The sequence below is a fragment of the Spermophilus citellus genome (genome assembly GCF_964194105.1).
Source record: "Spermophilus citellus genome assembly, contig: SCAFFOLD_55, whole genome shotgun sequence".
Lineage (NCBI taxonomy): Eukaryota > Metazoa > Chordata > Mammalia > Rodentia > Sciuridae > Spermophilus > Spermophilus citellus.
The window spans coordinates 2,356,493-2,371,138 of record NW_027672793.1 but is presented as its reverse complement, the minus strand read 5'-3'; the positions used below and the strand labels follow the sequence as shown (position 1 = coordinate 2,371,138).

Sequence of the window (14,646 nt, the reverse complement as noted above, 5' to 3'; positions counted from 1 at the left end):
AAAATAAAAGCATCAAGGATAAAATTATTTGTTAGAGGAGAGAATTGGGTATTAACAGAGATTCTTTATTCAAAGAGATTCTTTTTTAACATTTGTGCAAAATACTTCTGTAAGAAACATCAAGTGGTATAACAATATTGCATAAATAACGGTAAACGTGGGTTCGTAATGAGTTATATCTTTAAGGGACAATAATTTATGCTCCCAGGAGAATATTTAAATGGAAATACTGTGAAAGAGTTAAGAAGAACTAAATTCAAGTGGACTGTCCAAAAAGGTATGTGTTAGTATGTGGCAGGAGTACAGGGGTAGAGAGAAGATTCCCTTGAGAGGGACAGTTTTGGCAACTTTATGAGAAACAGGATTCAGGATGAGTCAAAACAAAGAGAAAAAATGAGGTGGGTTAAAGAAATATAGATTGTTAAACACTACAAAGATTCTGATATGGGGATTAGCATATACTAAAAGGTATAAAAATAAATGTACACATAGGTGCTATGGTTTGGGCATAGTTTTTTCCTGCTGAAAACTCAGGTGGAAGCTTGGTCTCTAATGTGAGAGTTTGAAAGGTGGTGAGAAGGTCTGCCTTTATAAGTGGATGAATGTTTCTCTGGCAGAAATGGGTTAGCTATTGTGGGAATTCTACTTGCTTTCCCTCTTCTTTACAAACCAACTGCTGTGAAGCCCTTACCAGAAGCCATGCAGATGCCAAGGTCATGCTCTTAGGCTTCTTAAACTGTGAGTCAAAATACCCCTTTCTTTTTAAATTATCCTGACTCATATGTAGTAACTGAAAATGGAGTAACAGGCATAGTAAAAGCAAAAGTAGTACAGAACAATACAGATAAACTATAAGAGCAAGGCAATTAGAATTATGAGCCTAAATCCTCAAAGATTTTAAGATATTTAAGTCTAAAATACATAAATTATTAATGCAATTTCAAAATTAGGCAAATTAGGCACATTCTGCGTCACCATGAAGGGCAGAAATAAAATGGCTAGGTAGAGAACCTACAGAAACAACTACTTTAATTGTTAGAGATTTTCTTTCTGTTGACCAACTTACAGCATAAAACTTACAATTTTAAAAAGTTTGTTTTATTCAGGAGAACAGATGAGGTTATAACCTCCAAAGTTCTAAAATCAAGACAAAGATTTCATCAGCTCATTTGGAAGAAGCATAAGATGAATCTGAAGACAGAAGCTACAGGTAAAAGAGGGTGCAGTTTCAATCAGATGAACGAAACAGGAAGACAATGACTGTCATTCTCAGAAAAAAAGACGCAAAGAGATTAGAGTGGGAATGATAAAAGAAAAATGTAGAGGGGATCACTTAATACTTGCAATCTTTAAAAAATAAAATAATTGAGGCTGATACAGATTTAGGAAATCATTTCACTGAATATTCATATGTTTTTATCAACAATGTACAAGGGAAATCAACCTCCCCTCCTTCACCTAGACAATGGATTTCTATAAAAGCAGTTTAATAATTTTTTAACTGATGGTAAGAGGCCAGCTGCGACGGTGCACACCTGTAATCCCAGCAGCTAGGGAGGCTGATGCAGCAGGATTGTGAGTTCAAAGCTAGCCTCAGCAACAGTGAGGTGAAACTCACTACTGCTATTGTATTTTGTCTCTAAATACAAAAAAGGGCTGAGGATGTGGCTCAGTGGCTGAGTGACCCTGAGTTCACTTCCTGGTACAAAAATAAAAACAAAACAAAACAAAAAACTGATGGTAAGAAACACCAAAAATTTGGTTTCCCAAGACTTTGTGGTCATACATTAAGTTCTTTTAAAACTGATAACCGTCACATAAATTCAGAAGAATACTCTACTGCGGGAACAGGGGAAAGAACTGGGATGGTAGTGGTGGGGAATAAAAGCGCAAAACTTTAATCCAATCCTACAAAAGAGACTGTCTTGTTGAATATAGGAGTGTGTGTATGTATGATGAGTGTGCACTATATAATACTACATTCTCGTAGTGAAGTAAAATCTAGTTGGATTAACTTGAGGTGGACTTAGATGCAAAGGTTCCAATTCCACATAGGGAGTAAACACAAAACAAAACAAACAGAATCTAGCTTGGGATTTATTACTGCAAAGAAAAGGGTGTTAAAATAGTTACAGAAGATATATAGTCGGGAAAAAACTCACTACATACTAATTAGATTTCCCTTCAAATGATGAGCTGGGGACAGGGAGAGGTAAGAATCTCTTTTTATCATCAATTTAAAAAAGATAGGCATGGGAGGTGCATGATTGTAATCCCAGCTACCGCGGAGGCTAAAGCATGAGGATCACTAGTTCCAGGACAGCCTAGGCAACTTCCTGAGATATTGTCTCAAGATAAAAAAATAGATGGGACCAGAGTTGTGGCTCAGTGGTAGAGAGCTTGCCTAGCATGCATAAAGCACTGGGTTCATTCCCTAGCACCACATAAAAATAAACATATAAAATAAAGGTAATGTGTCCATCTACAACTAATATGTGTGTGTGTGTGTATATAATTAAAACAAATAAATAAATAATTAGAAAGGGCTAGGGATATAGTTTAATGGTGAAGTGCCCCTAGGTTCAATCCCAGTATAAATAAATAAATATCTAAGAATATAATTGAATTTTATTTTAAATATTTATTTTTTTAGTTGTAAATACAATACCTTTATTCCACTCGTTTATTTTTATGTGGTGCTGAGGATGAAACCCAGGGCCCCGCATGTGCTAGATGAGCTTTTTACCACTGAGCAACAACCCCAGCCCCTATAATTGCATTTTTTTTTTTAAAGAGAGAGGGAGAGAGGGAGAGAGAAAGAGAGAGAGAGAGAGAGAGAGAGAGAGAAATTCAATATTTATTTTTTTAGTTTTCGGTGGACACAACATCTTTGTTTGTATGTGGTGCTGAGGATTGAACCCGGGCTGCACGCACACCAGGCGAGCGTGCTACTGCTTGCGCCACATCCCCAGCCCCTTATAATTGCATTTTAAAAAATAAAATGGCTTCTGGGCTGGGGTTGTAGCTCATTGGTAGAGCACTTGCCTAGCATGTGTGAGGTAATGGGTTTGATCCTCAGCACCACATAAAAATAAATAAAGGTATATATAAAAAAGGCTTCTGATAGCTATTACGCTAACACAATGATTTAAATTGTTATAAAATTTCTATGCTGCTGCTTGGCACAGTGGTGCATGCTCACAATCCCAGCTACTTGAGAGGCTAAGGCAGGAGGATCTCAAATTCAAGGTCAGACTGGATGTCTTAAAGAGAGCCTATCTCAAAGTAAAAAAAAAAAAAAAAAAAAAAAGAGGATAAGTTAGTAGTAGAGCAACTGCCTACCATGGGTATTGCCCTAGGTAAACAATATCCAGTATTGGGGGGTGGGGTGGAGGGATAGGGGTGGATCTTCATGTTTATGAATACCTGGCAGTTTGAGCTATAGAATGTCAGGGTTTTTTTTTTGTTGTTGTTGTTGTTGTTGTTTGTTTTTTTAATAAAAATTTCCATAGTTTTTTCTTCTTACCCTTGGTTATTTTGAGGATTACTTATTCAGGACTTGATGATATAGGATTCATGTCAAAGTCAGACCCTTTCTAAGAGATTAGAAGTAGAAACACATTTTTAGATCGAGTATTCTAGATTTCAACAAATCTATTTAACTCTTTTAAAACACTCTACTGTGATAAAACCCTGGAGAATTCAAAACATGAATGTTACTTAGTTTTTAGCCAGGGGCAGTGATACACACTTTTATTCCCAGCAACCTGTGAGGCTGAGGCAGGAGGATCACAATTTTTTTTTAAAAAATTCCTTCCTTCATTCATTTATTTTTGGTGTGGTGCTGGGGATTGAACCCAGGGCCTTATGCATGCTAGACAAGCACTCTACCAACTGAGCTATACCACCAGCCCTTATTTATTTATTTTTATGTGGTGCTGAGGATCGAACCCAGCGCCTCGCACATGCTAGGCGAGCAGTCTACCGCTGAGCCACAACCCAAGCCCCAGAGGATCGCAAATTTAAATCAAGCCTCTGCAACTTAGTGATACCCTGTCTCAAAATAAAAAAAATAAAAAAGGGAATAGAGATGTGGCTCAGAAGTTAAGCACCCTGGGTTCCATTCCTGGTACAAGGAAAAAAATAATAAAGGTATTTAGTTTTTACATATTAAAAGAGAAAAGAAATTTTTTTATTCCAGTAAGAAAAAGAGCTAATTATCTTCTTGGGATATGATATGCATTCTCTTGTAAATTCAGATATAACAGGTCATTTTGATTTAAGATAGCATTGCACCTAAATATGACAAACTCTTTTATATAAGGGCCAATGACTCGAAGTTAAATCATGGTCTTCAAATAAACAGTTACTATGTTGAATCATTTTAAATTTAATATTACTACAACTATTTAAAAATTTTTTTTTATTTTTTAGTTGTAGTTGGACACAATACCTTTATTTTATTTATTTATTTTTATGTGGTGTTGAGGATCGAACCCAGGGCCTCACCCGTGCTAGGCAAAAGCTCTACCGCTAAGCCACAACCCCAGCCCCATTACTACAACTTTTAAAAAATCAACTATTGCAATTTTGATTCCTAGCATGCTAGTACTGATACGAGCATCTATTCTAAAGCTTAGAAGATATTACTTACTCTGTCATGAAGAGTCCAGCCAACGTATTTCAGGTAACTGTCATTTAGAAAGGCATCACTATACATTTTCATCCATACTCCAATCTCTTCAATACAAATAGCTCTAATCTCAGCAATAGCATCTCTAGAGCAGAAAAAAAAAAGAAATCTCTAATTAATATCCAAAGCTGAAATGTATTCTTAGTCACTTTCAACAAGCAGCAAATATAATTTCTAACACTGTATTTGTATCTGAGCTCTCAAAGCCCTCCAACTAAAATATCTTTTTTTTTTAAATATAGTTTCTGTGAAATATGAAGACACCTTATTTTGGTCTAAGTGCTCTGTTTTCATTGGGATGGGTAATGACGTTTAGAACTTTCTGAGAACCTCACAATTATAAATATAGAGCCAACAAACATGTTAAATCTCCTAAGAAAACCAAAGTGTCAACATCCAAGTACAGAATAATGTATAGGTCAAAAAGTGTTTCTCTAAAGAATTGTTAATCTTTATAACCTACCATATGTCTAACGAACTAAAAGAAAATTTTTATGACCAAGAAATAAATTAGTTATATATCAATGGGAAAATGATGTAAAAGCCAAAATTATTTAAAAATGTGCAACAGTCTACAAAATCTAAATCATGAAGTAATTTATTGTAAATTAAAATATACATTGTATAATTATCCTACACATGTGTAGAATGAAGTTTATCTCTTCCTTCAAATCATGGGTCTTTCATCTTTTATTTATTTATTTATTTTTGATGGTGCTGGGGATTGAACCCAGGGCCTTAAATGTGAGTTAAGCACTCTACTAAATGAGCTATATCCTCAGCTCTGGTCTTTCATCTTTAGTTAATTTGTTTTTTAGGCTGAGGAATTGGGAATAATAATCTACTTTTGTTAAAATGAGACCAATCTTGGTGAATATATTATGAAGTCGTAGAAGAACAACTCCAAATGTCAGGATTTTGGCTCACTGCCCAGATGGCTCTTCACCTCACTGTAAGCACTTAATATAATACTTCTGGGATGACGTTCCTACTTCAAGATCTATGAATCATGAACAAATACAATGCTAACACTTTTACTTCACTGTTCGCCAGGTGATAGCTCTAGCTTTTAAAAAAAAAATATTGAGGATAATATGGTGAATCCTAATTTTCTTCTGTAAATCAATCTTCAAGGTTTCTAATTTACCACATACAAATAATCATAAAATAATTTAATTATCTAATTTATACAAGGTAATAATCTGTCATTTTAATGGAAAATTAAGCACACTTTTTTCTCTTTTGTAATTAAATGAATGGTAGAATTCTAATATTTCATTCCTCGCTCATATAAATCCCAGTTCCTTCTAGAGCATTCTCTTGCCTCAGAATAAAAATGCGGGAAAATTTCTCTTCCCAAACCATACTACTATTCTCAAATTTTAGTGTCCCTACACTTTTTTGTATTTGTAGATGGACAGTATGCCTTTATTTAATTAATTAATTTATTTATTTTTTTAAATGGATTTTTTAAATATTTATTTTTTTAGGTGTAGATGGATATAACACAAAGCCTCTATTATGTGGTGCTGAGGATCGAACCGGGGTCCCACTCGTGCTAGGTGAGCGTTCTACCGCTGAGCCACAATCCCAGCCCTATTTTATTTATTTTTATGTGGTACTAAGGATCCAATCCAGTGTCACATACATGCCAGGCAAGAGCTCTGCCACTGGGTTATAGCCCCAGCCCCAGTTTCTCTACACTTTTGATAATATCTATTTCTCATGGAGAGGTTCTGTAGCATAGTGGATAAACAGCACAGGTTCTGGAGCAAAACATTCTGAGTTCAAATCCTGATTCTGCTATTTACTAGTTGTGTGACCTTAGACAAGTTACTTTCTTAGGTTTCCTTACCTATAAAACCTCTTTCTTAGGTATTCTTAAAAAATATTATGAAATAGTGATAATAATAAAACCTAACAGAGTGTTATTAAAGAATGAAATCATAAGTAAAATACTCCTAATAAACTTTCTATAAATGTAAGCCATTATAATCTCTCAAATATCTAAGTCTTATCCATCTAGACTCCAGAAGACAATGCAGTCATGGAGTCATTGTTAATAAAAGCAAAAACTTGGAAACAACCTAAATTAAAATGCTCAAGGCTTGACTGCCAGTCTGAGACACTATTGTGAAGTGGGGAATTTTTAAGATGTGGGGTCTAGTGGAAGGTCATAGGGAACATGCTCTTGAAGGGAATATTGGGACCCTGGGCCCTTCCTCACTTTTTTCGATACTTGGCTGCCATGAGGTGAGCAGTTTCTTCTACCATGTGGCTCCCGATAATTAAGTACTACCTCACCACAGGTCCAAAGGCAACAGGGTCAAGTGATCATAGACAGAAACCTCTGAAACTGTAAGCCAAAATAAACCTTTCCTCCTTTTAAATTGTTTATCTCAGATATTTGTCACAGTGATGGGAATCTGACTAAGATAATATTACTATAAGACAGTAAATATTCTCTCTTGAAACAACTATATACCCACTGAAGGACATGGTCAACAACATCTGTAAGACAATGAGTTTATAATTATTAGTTAAATTAACAGGTGAATGAGAATGTACATCTTCAACTTTATTAGATATTTAAAAATTTCTCTGTAAATCAGTGCTTCATACACTTGATTGTATTTTCCTCTTTAATTTAGAATTTTGTCTCTGTGAGGTATAGGGTTATATACTTTATTTTCTACAGGGCTATTCAAATAAAAACAAATGATAACAAAGGAAAAAAAAACTCCCCAAAGAAAACAAAACAGGGACTGGGGTTGTGGCTCAGCGGTAGAGCACACACCTAGTGCGTGTGAGGTGCTGGGTTGGATCCTCAGCACCACACTTACCTCCTACGAACTAGGTAAGTGCTCTGCTGCTGAGCTATAGTCCCTGACCAGAGTTATTTTAAACATACTAAAAATGTAATAGGTTTACAACTATGTTTGTATCTCAGTAGTAGAGCACTTGCCTAGCATATACAATGCCCTGGGTTCAAACCCCAGGCACAGCAAAAGAAAAATAAAAGTAATAGGTCAAATAAATTAAGGCTAGTTTTCCTCTCATTTTTGTTGCATTATTGATTAGTAAAAATAATGACAAAAAAGAGAAAGTCATTGTACCATTTCTCCTACAGAAAACTTGGTGGTTATTTACTACCATGCATTAGTCCTCAGAATTTTGCAATAAAGAGAACTTTGGGTATAAATAAGACTAAAAATACATTGTCAAAGACACATTACCACCAGGTGTGGTGGTGCATGCTTGTAATCCCAGCAGCTTGGGAGGCTGAGAAAGGAGGATCCCAAGTTCAAAGCCAGCCTCAGCAAAAGCAAGGCGCTAAGCAACTCAGTAAGACCTTGTCACTAAATAAAATACAAGATATGGTTGAGGATGTGGCTCAGTGGTTGAATGGCCCTGAATTCAATTCCTGGTTATCGCCCCCCCGCCCCCCGGCCCCAAGACATATTGCCGCCTTTAAAAGAAAGATATCTTCTATATTTTAACTATCAAACAGACCTATAGGTTAGGTCAAACATGAACTATAAATGAGATTGAAGTAATAGAGTGACACTTTGCTCAGAATAAACTATTTGCTTCCAAAGCAAATATTAAAGTAGGTGATAAAAACATTTGTAAGACGATTAAAACAAATTAATCATCCAATCAGAAGATTCTAATTTTTTAAAGTAATTTTTAAAAATACTGGTTATATCACTAGTACTATTTCTCTACAATCTTCTTTTCAAATTCCCTTCTTAGGGACTGATGAAGGGCACAATGGCACACACACCCATATCACAAGTTCAAGGTCAGCCTCAACAACTTAGCAAGACCCTGTCTCATAATAAAAAATAAAAAGAACTGGAAGTGTGTTTTGGTGGTAAAGCATCCCAGGACCAAAAAATAAAAAAAATAAAAATAAAAAAGGACTTATGAAATCAAAAGCATCTTTCTATATCTTGTATCCTTTTATAATGTGATTTTGGTTAAATTCCAAAGTATTATATTCCAATTAATTATCTCTTCAACATTCTAAAGGCCATCCTATTCATTAAATATAAATCTGTAAATAATTTTTTCATAGTATTTTAAATGGAGGTTTTTCACAACCACTTGTTCTTACTCTGAGCCACTTACTTGATGAAGCAAGTGGGTCATCTAGTCTGTACAATTCTCACACTGTAGATTAAATGATACCATGGAATTTCAGTCAGATTATTTTTCATATGTCTTATAAATTAATAATAGACTAGCATAATACAATTGAAATTCATCTTTTGACATTAGGGTTGGTGGGTGGGACACAAGGTGTTAAAGTGCCACCTCTCATAGCACCCACTATTTCAAGTATATAAATGCAGTAACATCATGCTTTTATCAATAAAGAAAACTGAATGATACTTCTGGAAAATTAATGGCTGATATCCATAGCATACTGTTCATATCTGGGAGGTAGATTATATTGTCAACTATACTGGCACTTGTTTTGAATGGCTGAATTTTTTATATATCAATAGTAAGCTAAAACAGATCTAATACAAATTGATATAAGGTCTGATAAAATACAAATCAGTTAAAGTTAACACCATGAAATTAAAGAATTCTTGTTTATATGAGAATAATAGGCTGAAAGCTTTGGCAAGACTCAATAAAAATCAATCATTAAATAGTAAATGCTGTTTTATTTGGTGTTACAGATTCAGGGAAATCATAAAAAGACAGTGATCCCTGACCAGGGATAACACAAGGTAAGCCTTAAAATTGGACCACTTCTATACACGCCAGGCAGCATAGTAAGCAGGGAAACCTAAGCAGAGCTAGGACATAATAGAGTGGAGAAGGAGCTGGGACTTCAGCAAGGCCAAGGTGATTATACGATATAAGGTGCAGGATCAAAAGGGACAGCTAAACAGAAAGAGAAGGTTCTAAAAATCTGCAAAAGAACCCTATGGTCTCTTTAGCTGAGTAGTAGAGAGTATATATGTGAGAGTATATATGTGAAGAAACCACCCTAGGATGGAGAAAGAATAGAAGGACCAGAAAAAATGAGCATGGGGGCAAAAACACATGGGTAGAAAGTTTGTGTTCTGATAGGCCAGGGTGGGAACATCTTATAATTCACAGGAGACAGAATAGAGTACAAAATTTATTATCTAAATACTGGAGAGAAAATTAGCTTTAGACTAAATGCTCTTCCAGTCCACTTAACAAACCTTAAAAGTAGGTATGAAAAGATTAAACATAACTGTGTCCAAGAAAAAAAGTACACGTAATATTTGTAATAATATAAAACTATCCGAAACAGAAAGAAAAACCCAACATGTCAGGCATTCAATAAAAAATACAAGTCCTGAAAGGAAAGAGAAAAATGAAAAAAAGTACCTACATGTTCAAGAAGCTACAGAAAACCATAATATGTTAAGGAAAGACAATAAGAAAGAAAAGGAAGATCACAAACATAACAAAGAATACCATAACAGAACAGTGTAAAAACAACCAGTAGGAGAAACACCTAAAAGTAACCAAAGTAAAAAGAAATTAACTACAAAGGATGCAAGAAAAGAATGACAGGAGACTTCCTTTTAAAGGTGGCATTAAGGCAATACAGAAACAGTGAATCTATTACTTTAAAGAATAAAAACACAAAAAAAGAACTTCAAAATTTAACCTAGATTTCTATACCAAGAGGCAAAATATTCAGGCATGAAGGTAGGATAACAGAAGAATGAAAATTCTTCTTCACTCTTTGCAGGGGGCGTATACAAGGTGGAGGTTGTTGCCAGGTGTGGTGGCACACTCCTGTAATCCAAGTGATTCTGAAGACTGAGGCCAGAGGATCAAAAGTTCAAAGCCAGCTTTAGCAACTAAGCAAGACCCTTTTTCAAAATAAATATCAAAAAGAGCTTGGGGTCAGGGATGATGGGGTTGTGGCAAAGTGGAAGAGCGCTTGCCTTGCATGTGTGAGGCACTGTGTTCGATCCTTAGCACCACATAAAAATAAATAAAAATACTGTGTCCAATTACAAGTAAAAATATATATATATATATATATATTAAAAACAAACAAACAAACAAAAAAAAACCCAATACCATCCCCACTCCCAACTTTGGTCCTCTGGAAATCAGTTAAGAAAAAAAAAAAGGCAAAAACATTTACTTATAAAAAGTTAGTGAACTTAGGATAAGAAGAATGGATGCCTATGGCATTCTGGCATTAAACTGATTTCTTCAAAAATCCTAAGATAGAGTAGATTGTCAAGGTTGAGCATGCCTATGAACACCATCAGCTTTGATGTTCAGGGAGCTGATTTGTTGGAATCCAAGTACTAAATACTCATAAGCACAGAAGAAGGCAACTTAAAAGAATACATTCTATAAGAAAATAAGTGGGGGGGAAAGCTAAAGCTCTGTGCTCCCCCCCACCAGTAGAAAAACAAAAAACAAAACAGCAAAGTATGGCCCATAATCGGGATCTGAAACACTGTAGGACTCTGTGGGCCCACATGTCAAATACCAAGAATCTTCTCTTTTGATCATAATAAGGATTGATGAGACAGGTCTCAAGAAAGCTAGGCAAACATGCCTGTAATCCTAAAAGCTCAGGAGACCGAGACCCTAAGTAACACAGTGAGACCCTGTCTCACAATTAAAAAAAAAAAAAGTAAAAAGGGCTGGGGATAGAACTAAGTAGTAAAGTGAACCCTGTGTTCAATCCCCAGTACCAAAAGCAGAATGCTAGGTAAGCACTCTACCACTAAGCTAATATGCCCAGCCTTACTAAAGACAATTTAAAGTGGCTCTAACAAATATAAGCAAAGAATTAAAGGAAAGCATATCTGAAGAAGTAAATGAAACATTATGAAAATAAATTAACAATAAAGCATGAAAAAAGAAATGCATCAAAAATATACAACTGCAAAGGAGAAGGATACCCATTCTTTCATCACATTTGCAACATAGTACTAGAAATCCTAGCCAGAGCAATTAGGTAAGAAAAAGAAATAAAGGGCATACAAAGTGGAAAGTCATCATCAAATTGTCACTGTTTGCAAATGACCTGATCTTATATATTTAAAAAACAAAAACAAAAAACACCCAGACTCTCTGCCAGAAAACAATTACAAGTAGTAAATTAACTCATCAAGTTGAAGGACACAAAATCAACCTTAAACACACACACACACACACACACACACACACACACACACACACACCCTTCAGCAGCACTGTTATACATCAAAGCATCAAAATTACCTGAAATAAGAATCAAGACAGCAATCCATACACCAAAGTACAAATGACATTTTTCACAGAACTAAAAAAAAAACCCAATACTAAAATTTATATGGGTTCACAAAATACCTCCAATAGCCAAAGCAACCTTGGGAAAAAAACAAAAATACAGGAGGCATTATACTACAAAACTGCTGGGCATGGTGACAGAGGCCTATAATCCCAGTGACTTAGGAGGTGAAGGCAGGAGGACTGCAAGTTCAAGGCCAGCCTCAGCAATATAGCAAGATCCTATCTCAAACTTTAAATAAACAAACAAACAATAAATAAAAGGGGATGGGGATGTGGCTCAGTGGTTACCTATGGCACTTGGGATCAATCCCCAGTACCCCTCTTCCCCCAAATACTACAAAGTAATGAAAACATCCTGGGATTGGCAAAAAAGAGACATATAGACCAATGGAACAAAACAGATTAGAAGTAAACACAAGCATATATAGCCAACTGACTTTTGAGAAAGATATGAAAAACACACATGGGAGAATGAATCGTGTTTTAAATAAATGATGCTGGGAAAATTGGGTATCCACATGCAGAAGAATAAATAGAGACCTCATTTCAAAAATCAACTGTACATGGACTAAAGATTTATGTAAGATCTGAAATTGTGAAACCACTAAAAGAAAACAGGAAAAATCCTTCAGGATACTGCTATGGCCAAGGATATATATATATATATTTTTTAAAGAGAGAGTGAGAGAGGAGAGAGAGAGAGAGAGAGAGAGAGAGAGAGAGAGAGAGAGAGAGAGAGAGAGAATTTTTTAATATTTATTTTTTAGTTCTCGGCGGACACAACATCTTTGTTGGTATGTGGCGCTGAGGATCGAACCTGGGACGCACGCATGCCAGGCGAGCGCGCTACCGCTTGAGCCACATCCCCCGCCCCAAGCCAAGGATATTTTTAAGAAGAACACACACACACACACACACACACACACACACACACACAAAGCAAAACAAAACAAAACAAAAAACAACAGAAATAGTATAGGAAACAAAAGCAAAAAAAAAAGGTATCATATTAAACTACTAAATGTCTCTACAGCAAAAGAAGCAATAAAGAGTGAAGGTCTTAAAGAATGGGAACTTATACCTCTGAATAAGTTTAACACTGACCATGTTTTTGTGCCTGGTTTATTCCACTTAAAATGCCCTTGAGGCTTATCCATGTTTTCACAAATGATACAATTTCATCCTTTTTTTTTTAAAGACTAAGTAGTATTCTGTTAGTATATACACACACCACATTTTCTCTATCCATTATTCTGTTAATGGACACTTGGGGATGGCTCCATATTTTGGATATTGTAAATATTGCTGCAATAAATGGGGGCATAGCTGTCTTCTTGACCCAGTGATTTCATTTCTGTTGGATATATAACCATTAGTATACTGGATTACTAAATTATATGGTACTTCTTTTTTTTTTAACTTTGGAGGAATCTGCCTAATTTTTTCCTTAGTGACTGTACTAATTTACATTCATAACAATAACATATGAATTCCCTTTTTTCCAAGTTCTCACAAGTTTGTTATCTTTTTGATAATAGCCATTCAAACTAGGGTGAGATGATACCTCACTGTGTTTTGCTTTGTATTTCCTCGATGGCTATCGATATTAAGATCAGAAATAAGTACTTTTTCCCTGTGAATTACTGTACTGGAGAGTACAGCCAGTACAAAAGGAAAAAATAAAGGTGACGTCACCAAGATGATTGACAAACAAGAGATGCCAGACTTCTATCCACAGGAAGAGCCAAATGAAGAAAAAAGAATAGCTATTTCACTGGAATGTTTCTGTGGGGCCATGGAAGAGACAAAAGGGATTATGAGGATACACGCACGATGGCCTTTTAAAGAAGGAAACTAAGCAATCAGCATATACTTTCTCACCCTGTCTTTTGAGATTGGCCTCTAACCAAGACACTCAGCATGGAAGTAAGAGGCTCCTAGCAGTCCCTATTCACTTCAGACGCCTGAATCATTTGCTGTTAGATAAGTCTTCAGTCTTCTAAGATCATGAGCACCGTTTGGGGAGCTACTGGGTTACCATACTACTGCACTATCCCCAGAAAAAGAGCCCAGCCCACACTATGCCCACTCTACCACAGGTTCCTGCTACAGAGTACCACTTTAAGACTCTGTCCACCTAGGAATCCGTATAGCAGCCAGGCAGTTTCTCCTAGCCAACTCAGCCTTCTGAACTAGCTGCCCAGTTTCATATGGCCCTGGGAAGCACCTAGGCAGCCTACCTTGAGGACATGGTCAACTGAGGTCCCTTTAAAACAGTCAGGAGGGCCTGCAGCCAGGCGACTCATTTTTAGAAGCTCAACCTGTTGATGAACTGGAAAGCAGGTTCCCTTGGTGACACACACAACCCTGGGAGGCAGGTGGGCAGACCAGCTTAGGCTTAAGGGGTCCTATGAAGTTACCAGTAAATTCCTCAGTGCTGAATGGATGTACTTCAGCCATCTGGGGTGGCCTGGCCCCCACTGCATTTACCTGGACCCACTGGTTCAATCCCAACCCCATGAGCCTTCAAGAAGTGACAGGTGCTATGCCTCTGCTACTGGTCCAGCCAAGCAAACATCAGATCACATATGTGGGAATCCTGGGTGGACTGGGTGATTCCAGGAGAAATCATATAGGCATAGAATACATGT

The 14,646-nt window shown here is 36.2% G+C and overlaps 1 protein-coding gene across 1 annotated transcript in view; it reads right to left on the bottom strand.

Moving 5' to 3' along the window:
* Positions 1–14,646, bottom strand: part of LOC308640603 (cohesin subunit SA-1-like) — a gene marked incomplete at its 3' end in the record, with an annotated part of 135,692 nt that overhangs the window by 28,132 nt on the left and 92,914 nt on the right. The window contains exon 7 of the mRNA XM_081312446.1: positions 4,655–4,778. Coding sequence (XP_081168572.1) covers positions 4,655–4,778 — 124 coding nt within the window. The remainder of the gene's footprint in view (positions 1–4,654; positions 4,779–14,646) is intronic.